The 17,578-nt window shown below is 40.7% G+C and overlaps 1 protein-coding gene across 2 annotated transcripts in view; it reads right to left on the bottom strand.

Moving 5' to 3' along the window:
- TP53BP2 (tumor protein p53 binding protein 2) overlaps nucleotides 1-17,578 on the bottom strand; it is a 67,948-nt gene that overhangs the window by 32,403 nt on the left and 17,967 nt on the right. Inside the window, exons 2-3 of one of the 2 annotated variants that reach the window (XM_007988345.3) lie at nucleotides 10,312-10,459; nucleotides 3,482-3,595 (exon numbers count right to left, since the gene is read on the bottom strand). In XM_007988345.3, coding sequence (XP_007986536.1) covers nucleotides 3,482-3,595; nucleotides 10,312-10,459 — 262 coding nt within the window. The remainder of the gene's footprint in view (nucleotides 1-3,481; nucleotides 3,596-10,311; nucleotides 10,460-17,578) is intronic. The other variant, XM_007988346.3, reaches the window with a different exon arrangement.

Raw genomic sequence — 17,578 nt, 5'->3', positions numbered from 1 at the left:
CTCAGTAGTTAAATCAAGAAAAGCTTCACTGAAATAGTTGAAAATTACATCAATTGTACTCACTAACAATATTTTTAAATTATTATGAGAAGAAAGCACTTAAAAATGGAACAAGTAGTATCTTAATTATTTGGTTTACTGCAAACATTTTGTGGTAATTTGTAAGTACTATGAAGTACTTCTACATTTATTTAAGCAAAACATTTGTTTAAGTTTGTGAAGGAACTATCCAGAAACATTATATATTCTGCTTTTTTGGCTAAAAAGAATTTTTAAAGTCAAAATACATGGGTCTTTCAGTACCACTTAATGTATCATAAAAAGAAACATCTTAATTTAAACTAATACATTATTATTATTATTATTTTTTTTTTTTTTGAGACGGAGTCTTGCTCTGTCGCCCAGGCTGGAGTGCAGTGGCCGGATCTCAGCTCACTGTAAGCTCCGCCTCCCAGGTTCACGCCATTCTCCTGCCTCAGCCTCCCAAGTAGCTGGGACTACAGGCGCCTGTCACCTCACCCGGCTAGTTTTTTTTATCTTTTAGTAGAGATGGGGTTTCACCGTGTTAGCCAGGATGGTCTCGATCTCCTGACCTCGTGATCCGCCCGTCTCGGCCTCCCAAAGTGCTGGGATTACAGGCTTGAGCCACCGCGCCCGGCCACTAATACATTATAAGAAGCAAAAATATCAACAGAGAATTTAAAAAATACATTAAGCTCATACCTGTACTTCCCAGAAATTAAAAAAATTATCAAATTACCTCCCAAGAAACTTAAGTAAAATGTCTATTATAACCATCAGGAATCTTAGCACAAATTCCCATTGCTAATAAACAAATAAATAAACATGTCTACTCAGAGCCAAGTATCACACTTACACCTAATTCTAATACAATCAGCTTTTATTTTTAAAATGCAGCTCAATTATCTGACAAAATAGCTCAGGTAATCTGCCACAATATTTCTGTAAGAAAAAAAAAACTTCTATAATTTCAGAATAATTGCTTTCTTTGCTGTCTTAAAGAAAGAGCACTTAACTAGCTCCTCCTTTGTATAATCAGTTACCTAATTAAAGAAGCAAGAGCCTTAAACATAATTTCATATACATTCTGGGTCACTGGTCCTAATTGAATTGGAAAAAGAATATGGTGACAGTCTCGTAATCCTTAATCGAGAGGTCTAGACCAAAAAGAGTAAGTTAACACCTTAATAAAGGAGACTGAAAAACAATCCTGTTTTATCCCAATTTCAACACTATGTGGCACTGGTGTTTTGTGACAATGTGAAAACAGCTCCTTTATCTTCAGATTATAATTCTCACATTACAGACACTGAAACTGCATATTGCACTACTGAGAGACTATTCAATAATTTATCCAGTACTAGACAGCAAGATACTTGAACAGGTAGATGAATGGGTAAAATTCAACTAATTAGAAAAGAGTGCATGCGATGTACATAGAGAACAAAATAAAAATAAGATACAAATGCCAATATAAAACTACAAAAAAAAAAAAAAAAAAAAAGCCTACGGAAAAAAATACATGTTTACTTAAAATAAAATTAAAGACACCAGTGACACCAAAAGGCAACCAGGCAGCTTGGCTGAGGTGATTCAGGTTCCACTCCTGGCTCTGCCTCTAGGTGTGTGGCCTCTGACAAGTCACTTAACCCCTAAGTATCAGCATTTCTCATCTGTAGGGTAGAAGGGGCCAAACTAAGTCAATTCTGCCCCTCAGCTAACCCATACTCTAAATTTAATCATTCCTAATGGTCAGGTACCATATAGACACATGCGTTAATGCAACAGTTAGTTAATGAAACTGAGCTTTTTTTTTTTTTAAGAGACAGAGTCTTGCTTTGTTGCCCAGGCTAGAGTGCAAATGGTGTGATCTCGGCTCACTGCAACCTCCGCCTCCCAGGTTCAAGTGATTCTTCTACTTCAGCCTCCCAAGTAGCTGGGATTACAGGTGCCCAGCTAATTTTGGTTTTGTTGTTGTTGTTGTTGTTTGAGACGAGCCTTGCTCTGTTGCCAGGCTGGAGTACAGTGGTGCCATCTTGGCTCACTGCAACCTCCAACTCCCTGATTCAAGAGATTCTCCCGCCTCAGCATCCTGAGTAGCTGGGATCACAGGTCCCACGTCCAGCTAGTTTTTTTATTTTTAGTAGAGACAAGGTTTCACAATGCTGGCCAGCATGGTCTGTCTAGATCTCCTGACCTCGTGATTCTCCCGCCTCAGCCTTCCGAAGTGCTGGGATTACAGGCATGAACCACCACGCTCAGCCAAAACTGAGCTTTTATAATGTCCAATAATCCTGCTCGTTCTCCCACATCCTACAAGACTGCTGGGTCACAGGGATGGCTCTGTCCCCAGTGTCTACTGCTGCTTCCCACCCACACTCTCCTCCACCCTCCCCTTACAGTCATCTATAAACTCTGGTCACAATCCTGGTCACTAACAATGTGACCAGTTGACTTCCTTGTTCTCTCCACCTCCAAGTCCTGCCTTCATTCTGGATGACGTTACTGCCCAAATGCTAGCCTCTCAGTTCTAGTTTTCTCCTCTCCACTCTAATTCAGGTTCATTTCAGGGCCCCACCTGGGACCACAACACTAGAAGCCCTCTACCTCCGAAATTTTCAATTCAAACCTTCTGTTTTTTGAACACTATTTCCTTTCAATCTGCCTGTCTCACTCATTTCCTCTCACGACACCTGTTCTTTCATCTGAGACTAGCAGCCTCTTAACTCTGTCTACTCTTTCCCCAAAGTCCCTCCTGTCTTCACTTCTTCCCCGCCCAGCTTAGTTATCCCCACTGACCTTCCATTGAATCTGTCTAGAAACCTTGGGTTTCCTAGACAATTGCCTAGAATGAATTTGTCTAGATACCTTTGGTTTTTTCTCTTCTTACAACCCACCTGGGCTGTAGACAACCACTGGAGAAAAATCATGTAAGGTCTCATGGTCTCTAATCTCAACTGGCCTCAACGGTTCCCAGCAGCCTGGCTTCCCTAGTAAGCCTTCTCTCCTAATCTCCAAAACAGCTCAAACTTCCCACCCACCTCCATCATCACTCCTACCTCAGAGAAAACAAATGTTTTTAGATAAGAAATCCCTCAACTTACTCCCACAAAATGCACAAATTTAGCCACATCTGCCACAGTTTTATTTCTGTCCTGTTATTATGGAAGAGGGATCCTTCCTCTTGTCTAAGAGGACTTTCTGCCTCAGGACTGCAGAAGGACTTAATCAGGGACCCTGACTAACAAGTATTCTCTTTCTTAGAGTTTCAAACCCCTACTCTCATGACTCCTTCCCACGCGCATTAAAAAACTATAGTCAAACTTCTCTTCATCCTATTTCCACTGTTTACATTTCCTAACCTCTCCTTCACCTCTCAAATTACCTGGCTTCTCATCATGCGCCACCAGCACAAAATAAAAGCTTAAATATCTGTCACAATTCACAGAGCACTACCTACCAATGTCCCTGCCAGGGGGGTGTTCATGACGAAGGAAGAAGCGAGCTTCGTTCCTCTGACTTCCAAATCGCTGAAGAATATCAAACATTCGCTCATTATCCGCAACTGGACGTTCTAAAGCAAATTAGTAGAAACCACATTATTTTCAGGTAAAAGAAAGATAAACATATCATTCACCATCTATCCTTCATGCAAATTATACATTATGGATACAGCAAATGCTTAGTATCTCAGGTAAATTTTTTTCATTAAAACACGTCTTAGAAAATGAAGTAACACAGATTTTCCACACACACGATCAGAGTCAAGCCAGGGTGGAATACTAGAAAGGGCAATGCATCTCTGCCAGCTGTCGGGAGCTCAGTAGTCTAATCCAGTGGGCTCCATGCTGGCCACAGGCGTGCCATTTAACTTTTTTTTTTTTTTTTTTCCTTTTATTCTTTTTTGAGACAGAGTCTTGCTCAGTGGCCCAGGCTGGAATGCGGTGGCGTGATCTCGGCTCACTGCAAGCTCCGCCTCCCGGGTTCACGCCATTCTCCTGCCTCAGCCTCCTGAGCAGCTGGGACTACAGGTCACTACGCCTGGCTAATTTTTTTGTATTTTTAGTAGAGACAGGGTTTCGCCGTGTTAGCCAGGATGGTCTCGATCTCCTGACCTCGTGATCCACCCGTCTCGGCCTCCCAAAGTGCTGGGATTACAGGCATAAGCCACCGCGCCTGGCCATTTAACTTCTGTAGTTCCAAAAGTTTCTGTAAAATCTATATTAGATCAGACAGTCCCTTCTAACACTAATGTTCATAATTCTCTGAATATACAAAAAAATTAAAAAGCAACTTTCTAAATAGCCTAGGCTTTTTTTTTTTATTGTAGTTTTCAATACAGGCTATTTTTAAATTATAATTTTACAAACAATGTTAAAAAAAAATCAGACCTATCCATTTCCAAATAAAAGTCTATTTACTGCTGTAAAATGTATCTATATTTGCCCTTCTTCCAGTGAGAATACCAGTGTCAGAATTTTTCTGGAAAAAAAAAAAAAAGAAGGGCACACCTAAATACGTAGTAAAAATAGAAGCCTCAGGAGAAACAATATATCTCAAGCTGTCCTAAAAAAAATCTTCCAATCTCAAGGGATCTGGATATAAAAACAAGACATACTGTTTGAGGCAGCAACTGCTTAAAATCAACGAAACGCCAGTAATGTCAATATAATTTTTAAATATAAGAATGTTGAAATACCCTAAGAAAACTCAACACATTTATTAGTAATCAACACCTTAAATAAACATGGGAGAGAACAGAGCAGGCAAGCATTCAATTCAATTCAAGCAGCCAATTTGGTGAACCAACCCTGAACTTAACCTGTTTGGTTGCAACAAAGTGCGGTTCTGGTTCTACTTCCAGTCACATAACATACTGAGAGTTGACACAGATTATCCCCTTTTATAAACCACACATATTCTAAGACCCCCTAAAAAGGATACACCATAGTTAGAGAGAAACCCTCCAAAAGAAATTCTGAGTAGCCCTTCCACCCACCCCTACAAAACAGACACACACAAGCTGTACTCAAAACAAGTAAAATCTCCAGGTTTCAGGAGCAAAGAGACAACTCAAAGGAAGTATAGTAGCTTGCAGTCCACGTCGGACTGCCCCAGAAGCATATGGACTTTCTTATAAGCTCCAGGCTGATATTCCGATGGGCCTATGATGGCAAAAGATCAGGCATAGGCCTGCATAAACTGAAACAGACACTTCAAAGGCTCTCAAAGCTCCCTGCTAACACCTGTGTGCCAACCACACCTACGGTCATACACTGCATGTTGACAGTGGTCCCATAAGATCGTAAGGCCATATTTTTACCGTACCTTTCCCTATGTTTAAACATGTTTAGATACACAAATACCACTGTGTTATAACTGCCTACAGTATTCAATACAGTAACATGTTGTACAGGTTTGTAGCCTAGGAGTGTTAGGCTATATACCGTATAGCCTAGTTGTGTAGTAGGCTATACCATCTAGATTTGCGTAAGTACACTCTATGATATTCACACCACAACAAAATCACCTAATGACAAATTTCTCAGCACATATCACCATCATTAAGTGACACACGACTGTATCTCCTTGGCATTCCTGCCTATATGACTCTGAACGAGCCATTCCTATCATGCATCATCTGCCCCCCAGCACCCTTTTTTCCTGCAGATGAAACACATCTATTACTGCAACTATCACATTGTATTATAAATGTCTGTCGATACTTGTTTCTCTTTCTGCCCTGGAAGATACCTAAAGGTAACTTTCATCTCTCTATCCCTCTCCATCAAGTGCAGTCCCTAGCACATAACAGGCATCCGAGAAATATCCACTAAGCAAATGCACAAGTGGGTAGTGAGGAAATGAAAAAGGAAAGAAGAGGAAGACAAGAGAGGAGAAGAAAGGCTTAACACTTAGAGAATTAAGTTACAGCTTTGGAATAAGAAATTTTTTTTTTAATAACACACATATAGATAGGCCTGAGATCCTGGTTTTTAAATGCCTTCAAATCAAGAGGGAAGGGAAAAAGCCAGAGTAAACATGAGTAAAGGATATAAAGAAACAAATTTCAAAAACCAAAAAGCCAAATGGCCAACGAACAAATGAAAAAACAGGCAACCACATTTGAAATCAGAAATATGCAAATTGAAACAAAAGTTAAGTTTTCAGCTATCAGTTTAGTAAAAGTTAAAATATTATAACTTGATGAGGAATACATCTAGAAATAACTGGAAAAGGTATGAACTGATATAACCTTTGCAGAAGAAAATTTGACAATATGTATTACATTTTCAAATGTGCGAAACTTTATGTTAATTTGGTTCATGACAGTAACCTGTTTACTACCTATAAGTATCCCATAACATCATGTTGTATACCTTAAATACACACAATAAAATTTTTAAAAAAGAAAAAAAAATGTGTGGCCTGGCCAGGCACAGTGGCTCACGCCTGTAATCCCAACACTTTAGAAGGCTGAGGCTGGAGGATCACTTAAACCCAGGAGTTTCAGACCAGCCTAGGCAACATAGCAAAACTCCATCTTTACAAAAAACAGAAAAATTAGCTGGGTGTGGTGGCACATTCCTGTAGTACCAACTACTGAGGAGGCTGGGTGAGAGGATCACTTAAGCCTAGGAGGTCAAGGCTGCAGCAAGCCAAGACTGCACCATACTCCAGCCTGGGCAACACAGCAAGACCTTATCTCAATAAAAAAATAAAATATTTCACATCGGTTACTGCATGAGGAGGAGGGAGAGGGAGAGGAGGATGGGGAGGAGGAGGGGGAGGGGAATAAAGAATAAGAAAAAATTTTTTTTGAAAATTAAAAAAATGTTATGAACTTTTAACCAAAGAATTCCATTTTTGGCATCCACCCTTTAGAGAAATGCTTGCATAGGATCAGAAGAGGTTCCTAAAAGGATTTTTACTCAGCACTTATTAAAACAAGATAATTAATTTAAATGTTTGTAAATAAAGCAATTGTTAGCTCAACTGTAGTTTATGCATACTGGGGGAAATTATGTGATAATTTAAAAATAACACGGTGGCTCATGTCTATAATCCCAGCACTTTGGGAGGCTGAGGCTGGTGTATCACTTGAGGTCAGGAGTTCAAGACCAGCCTGGCCAACATGGTGAAACTCCATCTCTAATAAAAACGTAAAAATTAGCTGGGTGTGGTGGTGGGCACCTGTAGTTACAGCTACTCAGGGGACTGAGGCAGTAGAATCGCTTGAACCTGGGAGGCAGAGGTGGCAGTGAGCCGAGACGGTGCCACTGCACCCCAGCCTGGGCAACAGAGTGAGACTCCGTCTCAAAAAAAAAAAAAAAGATACAGATTTACACATACTAATCTGAAAAGAAAACATCTACAAGCTATGTTGTAAGGTAAAATAGTAAATTGGAGAACACTGATATGTATGCTACTGTTTACATAAAGAAAATATATAGAAACACCACAAAAATATTTCTACAGTTACTTACAAATGCAGAGAAAAGGTCTGAGAAATTATCTGGCTAAAGCGATTACATCAAGAGATGAGGGGAATTACTTAGGAGAGAGATATCCATTCTGTTTATATTATCTCCTCTTTTAAACTAGAGGCTGAGCGCAGTGGCTCATGCCTGTAATCCCAGCACTCTGGGAGGCTGAGACGGGCGGATCACGAGGTCAGGAGTTCAAGACCATCCTGGCCAACATGATGAAACCCTATCTCTACTAAAAATACCAAAAAAACTAGCTGGTGTGGTGGTGTGTGCCTGTAATCCCAACTACTTGGGAGGTTGAGGCATGAGAATCACTTGAATCCAGGAGGCGGAGGTTGCAGTAGGCCGAGATCATGCCACTGCACTCCAGCCTGGTGACAGAGCAAGACTCCATCTCAAAAAAAAAAAAAAAAAGAAAGAAAAGAAAAACAAAACAAAAAACCCTAGAACACGTATCGGTGTTGTCATTTAAAAAAATTTTTTTTTCTTTTTTGAGACAGAATCTTGCTCTGTCACCCAGGCTGGAGTGGAGTGGAGTTGCGTGACCTTGGCTCACTGCAACCTCTGCCTCCCGAGTTCATGGGATTCTCCTGCCTCAGCCTCCCCAGTAGCTGGGATTACAGGTGCCCGCCATCATACCTGGCTAATTTTTGTATTTTATTTTAGTAGAGGTGGGATTTCACCATGTTGGCCAGGCTGGTCTCAAACTCCTAACCTCAGGTGATCAACCCTCCTCGGCCTCCCAAAGTGCTGGGATTACAGGCATGAGTTATCATGTCCAGCCAAAAGTTTTTTTAATTAAAAAGTTGTGCCAGGTGTGGTGGCTCACTCCTGTAATCCCAGCACTTTGGGAGGCCTAGGCAGGCGGATCACCATCAGGAGTTTGAGACCTGCCTGAACAACACGGAGAAAGCCCGTCTCTACTAAAAATACAAAATTAGCTGGGCATGGTGGCACATGCCTGTAATCCCAGCTACTCGGGAGGCTGAGGCAGGAGGATCGCTTGAACCCGGGAGGCGGAGGTTGCAGTGAGCCGAGATCGCGCCATTGCACTCCAGCCTGGGCAACAAGAGTGAAACTCCGTCTTAAAAAAAAAAAAAAGTTGTAAGAAAGAAAATCCTTTACATGTCATCATCACATAGTAAAGGTTATTAAATTCAAGTGAGCAAGAGGAGTAAGTGGGATCAAAAGTGTCAAGGAACAGAGTTTAGCCCTAGCAAAGAAAGAATGCTTCTTCCTCTATGAAAATGAGAAAAAAAGGGAGACACATAGAGGGAATCTAAGGTACAGAGTTAGAAAACTGAGGAAGCACACAATGGATGGTTTCAATTATCTCAGTAAAGAATAAAACAAGGTAATTTGCTGAATGCAAGGAGGTTACCAGGAGCAGCTAGAAGTTCATTTACTCATTCCAAAAATATTTCTACAGCACCTACTAGGTACAAGGCACTCCCCTGGAGCTGGGGATATAGCAATGAACAAGATAAACAAGGTCTATATCCTTAAATAGTTTACATTCTAGTGTGTATGTTTGGGGCTATCAGGATAACACACACAAAGTCAGAGTGATGCACCTTCTGCAGAGGATGACATCAGGATGATATAACTGAGAACTAACTTCATGGCTACTTTTGGCAGGGTGCTCAGGAAAAGCCTCTCCGAGGAGGTTAACATTTTAGCTACAATCCAGAAGGAACCAGCAATGACAGTATCTGGAGACAGAGCAATACAAACAGTGGGAATGGCTATCACCAATGACTCTAAGGTGGGAATGAGCTTAGCACATTCAAGAAATATTTTTAAAGCTGCAGGAAGAAGCAGAGAAGAAAATGGTACCAGATAAGAGCAAAGACTAAGAATCTACAGAACTTCACAACCTCATATTAAAAGTTTGGATTTTATTGTAAGTGGAGGAGAAGTCGCTAGTTTTAAGCAGGAAAGTGAAATTATCTGATTTTCATTTTCAAAAGATCCCTTGGATTTCTTCATGTGATTGTTCTAATCTGGTTCCTACATAAAGAGAAAAGAAAGTAATTCGGAGAGACTGCAGAAGACCTTCAAGAACATCCAATTGTAGAAAAGTCAACCAAAGATGAATAAAAGGACTTGCCTGAAAAGAAGGGGGAGCTCAGCTGAAGTTAGCCATCATGAATGGCATGAACTCAATTAACACAGTGTGTAACTTGCTCTGGGGACATCTGGCATCCCCAGAGGTGAAAAAGGAAACCAGCAGGAGTTCACTCAGCCTGTGTAGGAACAAGGCAGAAATGATGAAAAATTACTCCCACATCTACCAACTCGTATGGAGCCAAAAAGAAACCAGGTTATCCCATTTTAGAGCTCCAAAGAACCATACAGAGGGATTGATTTCATGGCTTACAATAATGCTCATGAGTTCACCATTGCTGTCTGCCACTACAGTTCCTCAACACTGAGTAGCTTCCTCTAAAAACTTACAGTAATTGAGGGAGGGCAAACCAATCATGATGACTCAAATTTCTAATTAAGTAAAGCTTACACATACACAGACACTGTTGAGCACCATCCATTGGACCACAACATCCCAGATGACCTTTTATATTTTATATTGTGGTATCTCCATTTTATTGCAGAAAAAGAAAACAGCAAAAAGACTTCATGTATCATACCAAAGCTGGATCAGGAAGACTATGTTCTGCCAGACGTGCTATTCTACAGTTTCTCCCCGGAGAAACATGAGCGCTTACACAGTGCCACATCTACAAACCAACATTAATAGAAGACAGAAGAACTGAAGCACGAGGCCATCAGCATCTCTCACCAGAGCCACACCACACTTCAGCCAAATGGCAATCACTCTCTCCGGGTTCTTTGCACAGATCCACCACATCTCTGCATATTGTTTCTGGAGTAACTGGAACTTCTGTGAAGTGCTGCTCATTGTTACTGAGATACACGGTGAGAAACATCTAAAAATTAAGAGAGAAAATTAAGACAGTTACTGGTACTGTCTGCCTAATGCAGTATTCACCTTAAATTCCTTTCTCCAAACAAAATCTCAGCTGGAAGTGCAAATGTACAACAGAACAGTCTGGCTGTCACCCGGCCAAAGATGAGGTGTTGACAAGGGGTTGAGGGAGACCTGGAGCCCAGCCTCTACCATGAGCAGTAGCTCTACAACCCAGTGACCCTGGAATACAGTCACACCAGTTCAAATTAAATCTGTTTTTGCCAGTTTTATTAATGTTGTTTGCCAAATACTTACATCTGCTGGACCCATATCACAAATATATCTTCCTGTTAATCCTGTAAAGGTTGATGAGATAACCTCATCCATATATACTTATTTATGCATAGTCTCTTTTTTGGAAGGACACATAAGAACATAACATGCTGCTTCTGAAGTGGGAGGGGGATGGGAACAGAGCTTGTGGGGGCTGTATAAACCTAATCTTTATATAATGTGCATATATTACCTAGTCAAAAAACTGTACTTTTTTTTTTTTTTTTTTGAGACAGAGTCTCACTCTGTCTCCCACGCTGGAGTGCATGGCATGATACCTCCGCCTCCCAAGTTCAAGCGATTCTCCTGTCTCAGCCTCCCGAGTAGCTGGGATTACAGGCTCATGCCATGCCACACTACACCACGCCACATCCGGCTAATTTTGGTATTTTTAGTAAAGACGGGGTTTCATTATGTTGGCCAGGCTGGTTTCATACTCCTGACTTCAGGTGATCCACCCGCCTCGGCCTCCCAAAGTGTTGGGATTACAGGCATGAGCCACTGCGCCTGGCCAAAAAATTGTACTTCTAAAATGTTTCAAGCAAATTAAATACCTACTTTGAAATGTAAGATTTCATTAACAAAGTCTAAGTAGAAATGAGTAGCTGTTATGCTAACACCTACATGACCTTGTATATAAACACTGAGACCAACAGAAGGTTTACATTTAAAACTCACTAATAGGCTGGGTGTAGTGGCCTACACCTGTAATCCCAACACTTTGGGAGGCCAAGTCGGGAAGATCACATGCGTCCAGGAGTTTAAGACCAGTCTGGGCAAGGAAGCAACACTCCATTTCTACCAAAAATTAAAAGAAAATCAGCCAGACATGGTGGCACATGCCTGTGGTCCCTGCTACTTGGAAGGCTGAGTGGGGAAGACTGCTTGAGCCCAGGAGGTCATACTTATAGTGAGAAGCAACTGCACCACTGCACTCCAGCCTGGGTGAGACCTTGACTCAAAACAAAAAAACAAAACAAAAAAAAAACCCTTACAAACAATCTTAACAATCTTTCTCCTAGTAAAAAAAGACGCTGTTTCTTAGAAACACTGCTACTAAAGAATTAAAGTTTTCACACCTATTAAATTACAAAAAAAAACTTGGTAATTTCCAATGCCGAAGAAACTAAGTAAAACAGGAAACAAATTTTTGACGGTGATGCGAATTAGTAAGCCCATATATGTTTATTAAATTCAATGAGTATTGACTCCATGCAAATCAATACGCATCAGGATTAAAAAATAATAATAATTTGAAAGCGTTACCTCACAGTGAGAATACATCCTGTGAAAGTAATTCCAATCAAAGAAAGAATGCATAACCTATGGAACATAAACTTGAGGGACAAGTTTAGTCTTTTAAAATAATTAATGAAATTATGCTAAGCACTGGGAAAAGTTTAGGTTTTAAGACTGCAAAAAAGCAGAATAAGTAGGATATACACTATGACCACAATGACACGAGGACATCACACAGCAATCGGAGGGCCTACCAACAGTCACACAACTCCCCTTCTAGTTTAAATGTCTCTGTCCATTACCCCCAAATAGAGAAAGCTGCATTAAGATGTTGTTCGCGAAAAGGCAGCACCTGGTTAGGGATGACGATGGAAACTGGCTAACACATCAGACTCAGTGCCTCAAGATTTGGTCAGAGTAAGAGAAAATATACATGAGAGACAGGGTGGCCCCTTGCACTCAAGCCAGTCCAAGCCTCCACATTCTGCAACTAAAGCTGTTAACTCACATAAACAGGTAAAACAGAGGGTGATCCAGAAAAATTAAAATAGTGAACACTGTTGAAACAATTTTTAATGGGGGGAAAAAAAAACACTGTAGACTTTCCCAGTATGAGCTCAGAAGCTTTCAAGCTAATTATCTCAGGTTTTTCACATTTTGACTACATAAAGGTACATAGTTCTAAGGTTCAACTTAGGCAACAAAGCAGCACTCAAAATTATGACACAAAAGTCATAAAGGCTTGACTAAATCATTGAAAAAATAACAAAGCACAGAATTACACTCATCTGCTGCTCCCAAAGTATACAGCATATTCAGTGATGGAGACAAATAATGTACATTTTAGCATTAAATACTACCTCTCCATACTCTCTACCGACAGGAAAACTTGCTTTGAAGTTTATCACTTAGAAAATAGTAACTTTTCATTGTAAACATGAGGCTTCGAGGTGTTAAGTTACAGAAATACTGGAAATACAGAGTATATGCTAAACACACACCTTATCAACAAATAAAAGCCTATTATGTGAGATAGCACCTTACCTCCCTAAACTTCATCTTTCAGACACGTTATCTCAGAAACTTACATCAACTCTCAGATAAACAGCAGGTGTTACTTTCTCTTTATAAATGAAGAAAAAGACTCAGATAAGTGATCTACTCGCCTACTGAAATGGGAAGGTAAGGGTACAATTCTGTTCTTCTGATCTATCCTCTATTCTTTAAGCTGTGCTTTATAGAAAGAAAATATTAGGAAATGCTCCATTTAACCAGTTACCCACACTTTAACAGAGATCTGATCTTTTACTTTCTGGAAAACCAACAGCTTCATTTATTTAAAAGTATAATTAAGAATGATGACAGATGTGTTCTATTTATGGTTACTTTTCCCACAGGTTTAACACCAGTATCAACAGTACGTGTATGAGTTGACCCCATTTCTACCTATCATGTATGGAGATTAGCTCTGTGGTGATTTTAGTAATTGTATAGCAGTATGCGATGCTGGGCCAGCAACATGGTATTTTTGTCGATTCCTAGGCAGGAGATCTGGTTCAAACTCCAGAATACTTCATAATTAGTTAGACTACCTTAGGCAAGTAATGTCACCTCTCTGAAACTCAGCATCCTCATCTTCAAAATGAGTCTTTAAGTTCCCCAACAGCCACACGTTTACCTATGTAACAAATCTGCACATCCTGCACATGCATCCTGGAACTTAAAATTAAAATTAATTTTTTTTAAAAAAAGTTCCCTGAGAGCTACTATTTAGTAAATGTTTACTAGGTACCAGAGTAAAAGTAAACATTTTTACAGCAGCTTACAAGGTCTGCCGTAGTCATGATCTGGCCCCCATCCCCTTCTAATCCCCCCTCACTCTGTGCTCTATCAGCGTCCTCTTTGCTGTTCGTCAAACACATCAGGCATGTTCCCACGTGGGAGCTTCTGTACTTGCTGTTCCTCTATTTGGAATGTTCTTCTTTGTATGCCAGTATAACTCTTACTTCCTTATCTCCATCACGCCTTTACTCAGATGTCACTCTCTCAGTGAAGCCTTACCTAGGAACCCTACCTAGAATTCCAACACCAAACACACACACACACACACCCTAGCCCATTCTTCTGCTTTATTTCCCTCCTTAGCACAGTCACTAACATGCCATATGGTATATTTATGTAACTCATTTTTATTATCTGCCTTTCCTACTAGAAAGTAAGCTCCATACAGTCAAAGGTTTTGTCTTTGTTCAGTGTTGTATACTCAGCACCTAGAACTGTGCCTGCTATGTAACAAGCATACACTAAGTATTAAATCTTGCAAATGTGATTGCATTTTACAGATGAAAACACTGAAGCACAGAGGGATTTAAGTAACTCACCTAGTCACATAGCTATTAAATGGCAAAACCAAGATTGAGTCCCTTCCTCAAGAGCATACAGGTAAAGACTCTCCTGAATCTGGACCACACAGTGCCAAGTGTTTCACTGCCTCCAGTTCTGTCTTTTAGAGCAACAGTTTGCCCACAATCCATCATCTCACCTCTGATTTATTTTCACGGTCAGTTTTGTTGCAGGTAGTGCTAAACGGTATGGCATGTAGTACGTAGCACAGCTATATACTCTCAAATGACAGTGTGTTGTCCTCTCATTTCTTCAGCTTACATTCTGCTACCGTCATTCTACCTCTGTCTCAACATTATTTTCATTCATTATCTATAGATCATCTACTATATGGTCTCTGTTCTAATGTAGAAATAATCTTTACTAAACAGCCAATACTACAGGCAGTACAAAATTCAAAGAGAGAGAAAGAAAGCTATGTGGAGAAGGGCACAGCCAGCCCACAGGAAGGAAGCCAAAAAAATAAACACCACAACCTGGCTCCTTCCCTCTCATGTCCACCCACTACTCCCCACTGGACAAACCCAACTACCTACCAGATGGCAAGGGAAGCGGTTGATGCAATTTAGAGAAGTCAACCTCCTAAGGCACAAAAGCAGGATGGAGGAAGATGAAAAGTGAATGCAGAGGGGCAAAAAAAAAGACACCCAGCACAGGAGCCCTCCTCTCTGTACTATGCAGTCAGAAGGCTCTTGAGCAACCAAGCAACTATCTGAAGGAAGTGAGGACACAGCCCAACTAAGGTCTGGAAGAAGAACGTGCCAACCAGAGGCAACACATTTAAAGCCCCTGAGAAGGAAACAAGTTTGTCACATTTGCACAAGAGGAAGGTCACTGCAGAGGGAGCAAGAGGAAAGGGTTAATTCAAGGAGGCAAGCAGAAGCCAGATCATGCACGTCTTTATAGGCTGGAGGTTCCCAAACTTTGGTGTGGACAGAGGGTTGTTGTTACACACAGATTGCTGGGCTCCACCCCAAGAATTCCTAAATCAAGAGATCTGGGATGGAGACTGAAAATTCTGCATTTCTAACAAGCCCTCAGGTGATGTTGATACTACTGGTCTAGAAACCACATCCTGAGAACCACTGTCTAAGGCCAGAGCGAGGACTGTGGATTTTAATCTAAAAGCCCACAGGAGGCAAATCGTTAAAGACAGAAAGATCAGTGGCTGTCAGGAGCTGCGGAAAGGGGAAATGGGAAGTGACTGCTAATAGGTACAGGGCTACTTCTTGGGGTGATGGAAATATTCTGGAATTAGTGGTGATAGTTGCACAACATTGTGAATACATTAAATACCACTGAATTGTATATTTCAAAATGATTAGTTTTATAGTACGTGAATTATATCTCAATTTTTAAAAATAAGAGGTTACTGGAGAATTTTGAACAGGGTAGCTATTCATGCCATTTAAAAAAACTCACTACAGGCCGGGTGTGGTGGCTCAAGCCTGTAATCCCAGCACTTTGGGAGGCCGAGACGGGCGGATCACGAGGTCAGGAGATAGAGACCATCCTGGCTAACACGGTGAAACCCCGTCTCCGCTAAAAAATCCAAAAAGCTAGCCGGGCGAGGTGGCAGGCGCCTGTAGTCCCAGCTACTCGGCAGGCTGAGGCAGGAGAATGGTGTAACCCCGGGAGGTGGAGCTTGTAGTGAGCCGAGATCCGGCCACTGCACTCCAGCCTGGGCGACAGAGCGAGACTCCGTCTCAAAAAAAAAACAAAAACAAAAACTCACTATGTGAACAAACTACAGGAGGACAGGCATGAAAGTCCAAATAAGAGGTAAATGCCACACACAAAATGAGATATGATGGTAACACAGAGTACAAGTTAACAGCAAAGGTGGTGAAAATGGCTGGATTTGCGTTATCATTTGAAGGTAGAGCCAGCAAGACTCTCTTGGTGGACAGAATGTGGGATGTGAAAGTAGAAAGAAATTAAGAGTGACTCTGGATCTGCTACCTACGCACCAGGTACAAAGTGAGGAAGGAGGAACAGGTTGGGAAGGGCCCGCAGGATGAGGCCTCTATGTTAAATATGAGACACCTATGGAACGTTCAAATGGAGGCAGGAGAAGGCTGTTTAATATGCAAGTTTGACTGAGATGAGTAAGCAAGAGATGAGCATGTAGAGGCATTTAAAACCTAAGCCTGGATGAGAGCAGTTAGAGACAGGAAAGAACGCTGAGGACTGTGTCCTGAGCTAATCAAGCAACCTCCAGAGATCCCACGAAGGACAAGGATCCAGCAAAGAAGACTAAGAAAGAGCCACCAAAAAAAGACAGGAAGAAGTCCAGAAGAGTGCAGGACACCAGAAATCAAGCGAAGAAAGTGTGAGGGAGGAAGATGCAAAAGTGTACAGTCAGACTTGGCAAGGTGGAAGCTGCTGACTGCCTTCACCAGCACTGAGTCATGGGTATAAGGTACCCGGCAGGAACAGGCTAGAGAACCTGAGGGAAGGAAGCAGAGGCACAGTACAGACAACTAGTTCTTCCAGTGTGTTCTGCCTAACCCAAGGGAGAGAAAATGGAGCCACCTAGGGAAGGAGACACAGGGTAAAAGGAGTGTTTCGTTTTTATCTCAAGATGAGAGTTTTTACAGATCATTTTAATTGATGGGAATGGCCTAGTTGAGAGGGAAAATGGTGTTGACAAGAAACTAATGATAAACATAAGTATATCCTCAAGTTATAAAGGTTATTTTTTTCCAGTATGTATCAATTTCCTTTTCCTTCCTTTACTTGGAAGGGGAACAAAAAAATAAGAAAAATAATCGAAAGGGAGGCCGGTTTCACTAACCTATCATGTTAACATGAGAAAATGCAGGCACACATGTTGTTTTTATTGCTACCATCCTTTTATCTTTGTTTTACAAATTTACTGTATTACAAAATGATAAAAGAATTAGTCAAAAAGGAATTGAATTTTCTAATAAATGAATTTTAGTGAAGCAGTTTTTATCAGCATGTTGAAAATTTTACTTAGAAAACAAATGTTAGGTACTCTATCAACTAAGTCCTTCAGAAAACAATTCTGGCCTAGAATCCATCATTTTTAAAAGATAAAAAATAAAACCGTTAAATCTAAGAAGTTTCCTCCATCAGATACAAAAATATTTTTGAAGGCAATGAACAAAAAATGAAACATTTTTATTAAAAATATTTC

This window comes from Chlorocebus sabaeus, chromosome 25, assembly GCF_047675955.1.
Source record: "Chlorocebus sabaeus isolate Y175 chromosome 25, mChlSab1.0.hap1, whole genome shotgun sequence".
Taxonomy (NCBI): Eukaryota; Metazoa; Chordata; class Mammalia; order Primates; family Cercopithecidae; genus Chlorocebus; species Chlorocebus sabaeus.
The sequence above is the reverse complement of the archived record's forward strand: the minus strand, read 5'-3'. Positions and strand labels throughout refer to the sequence as shown.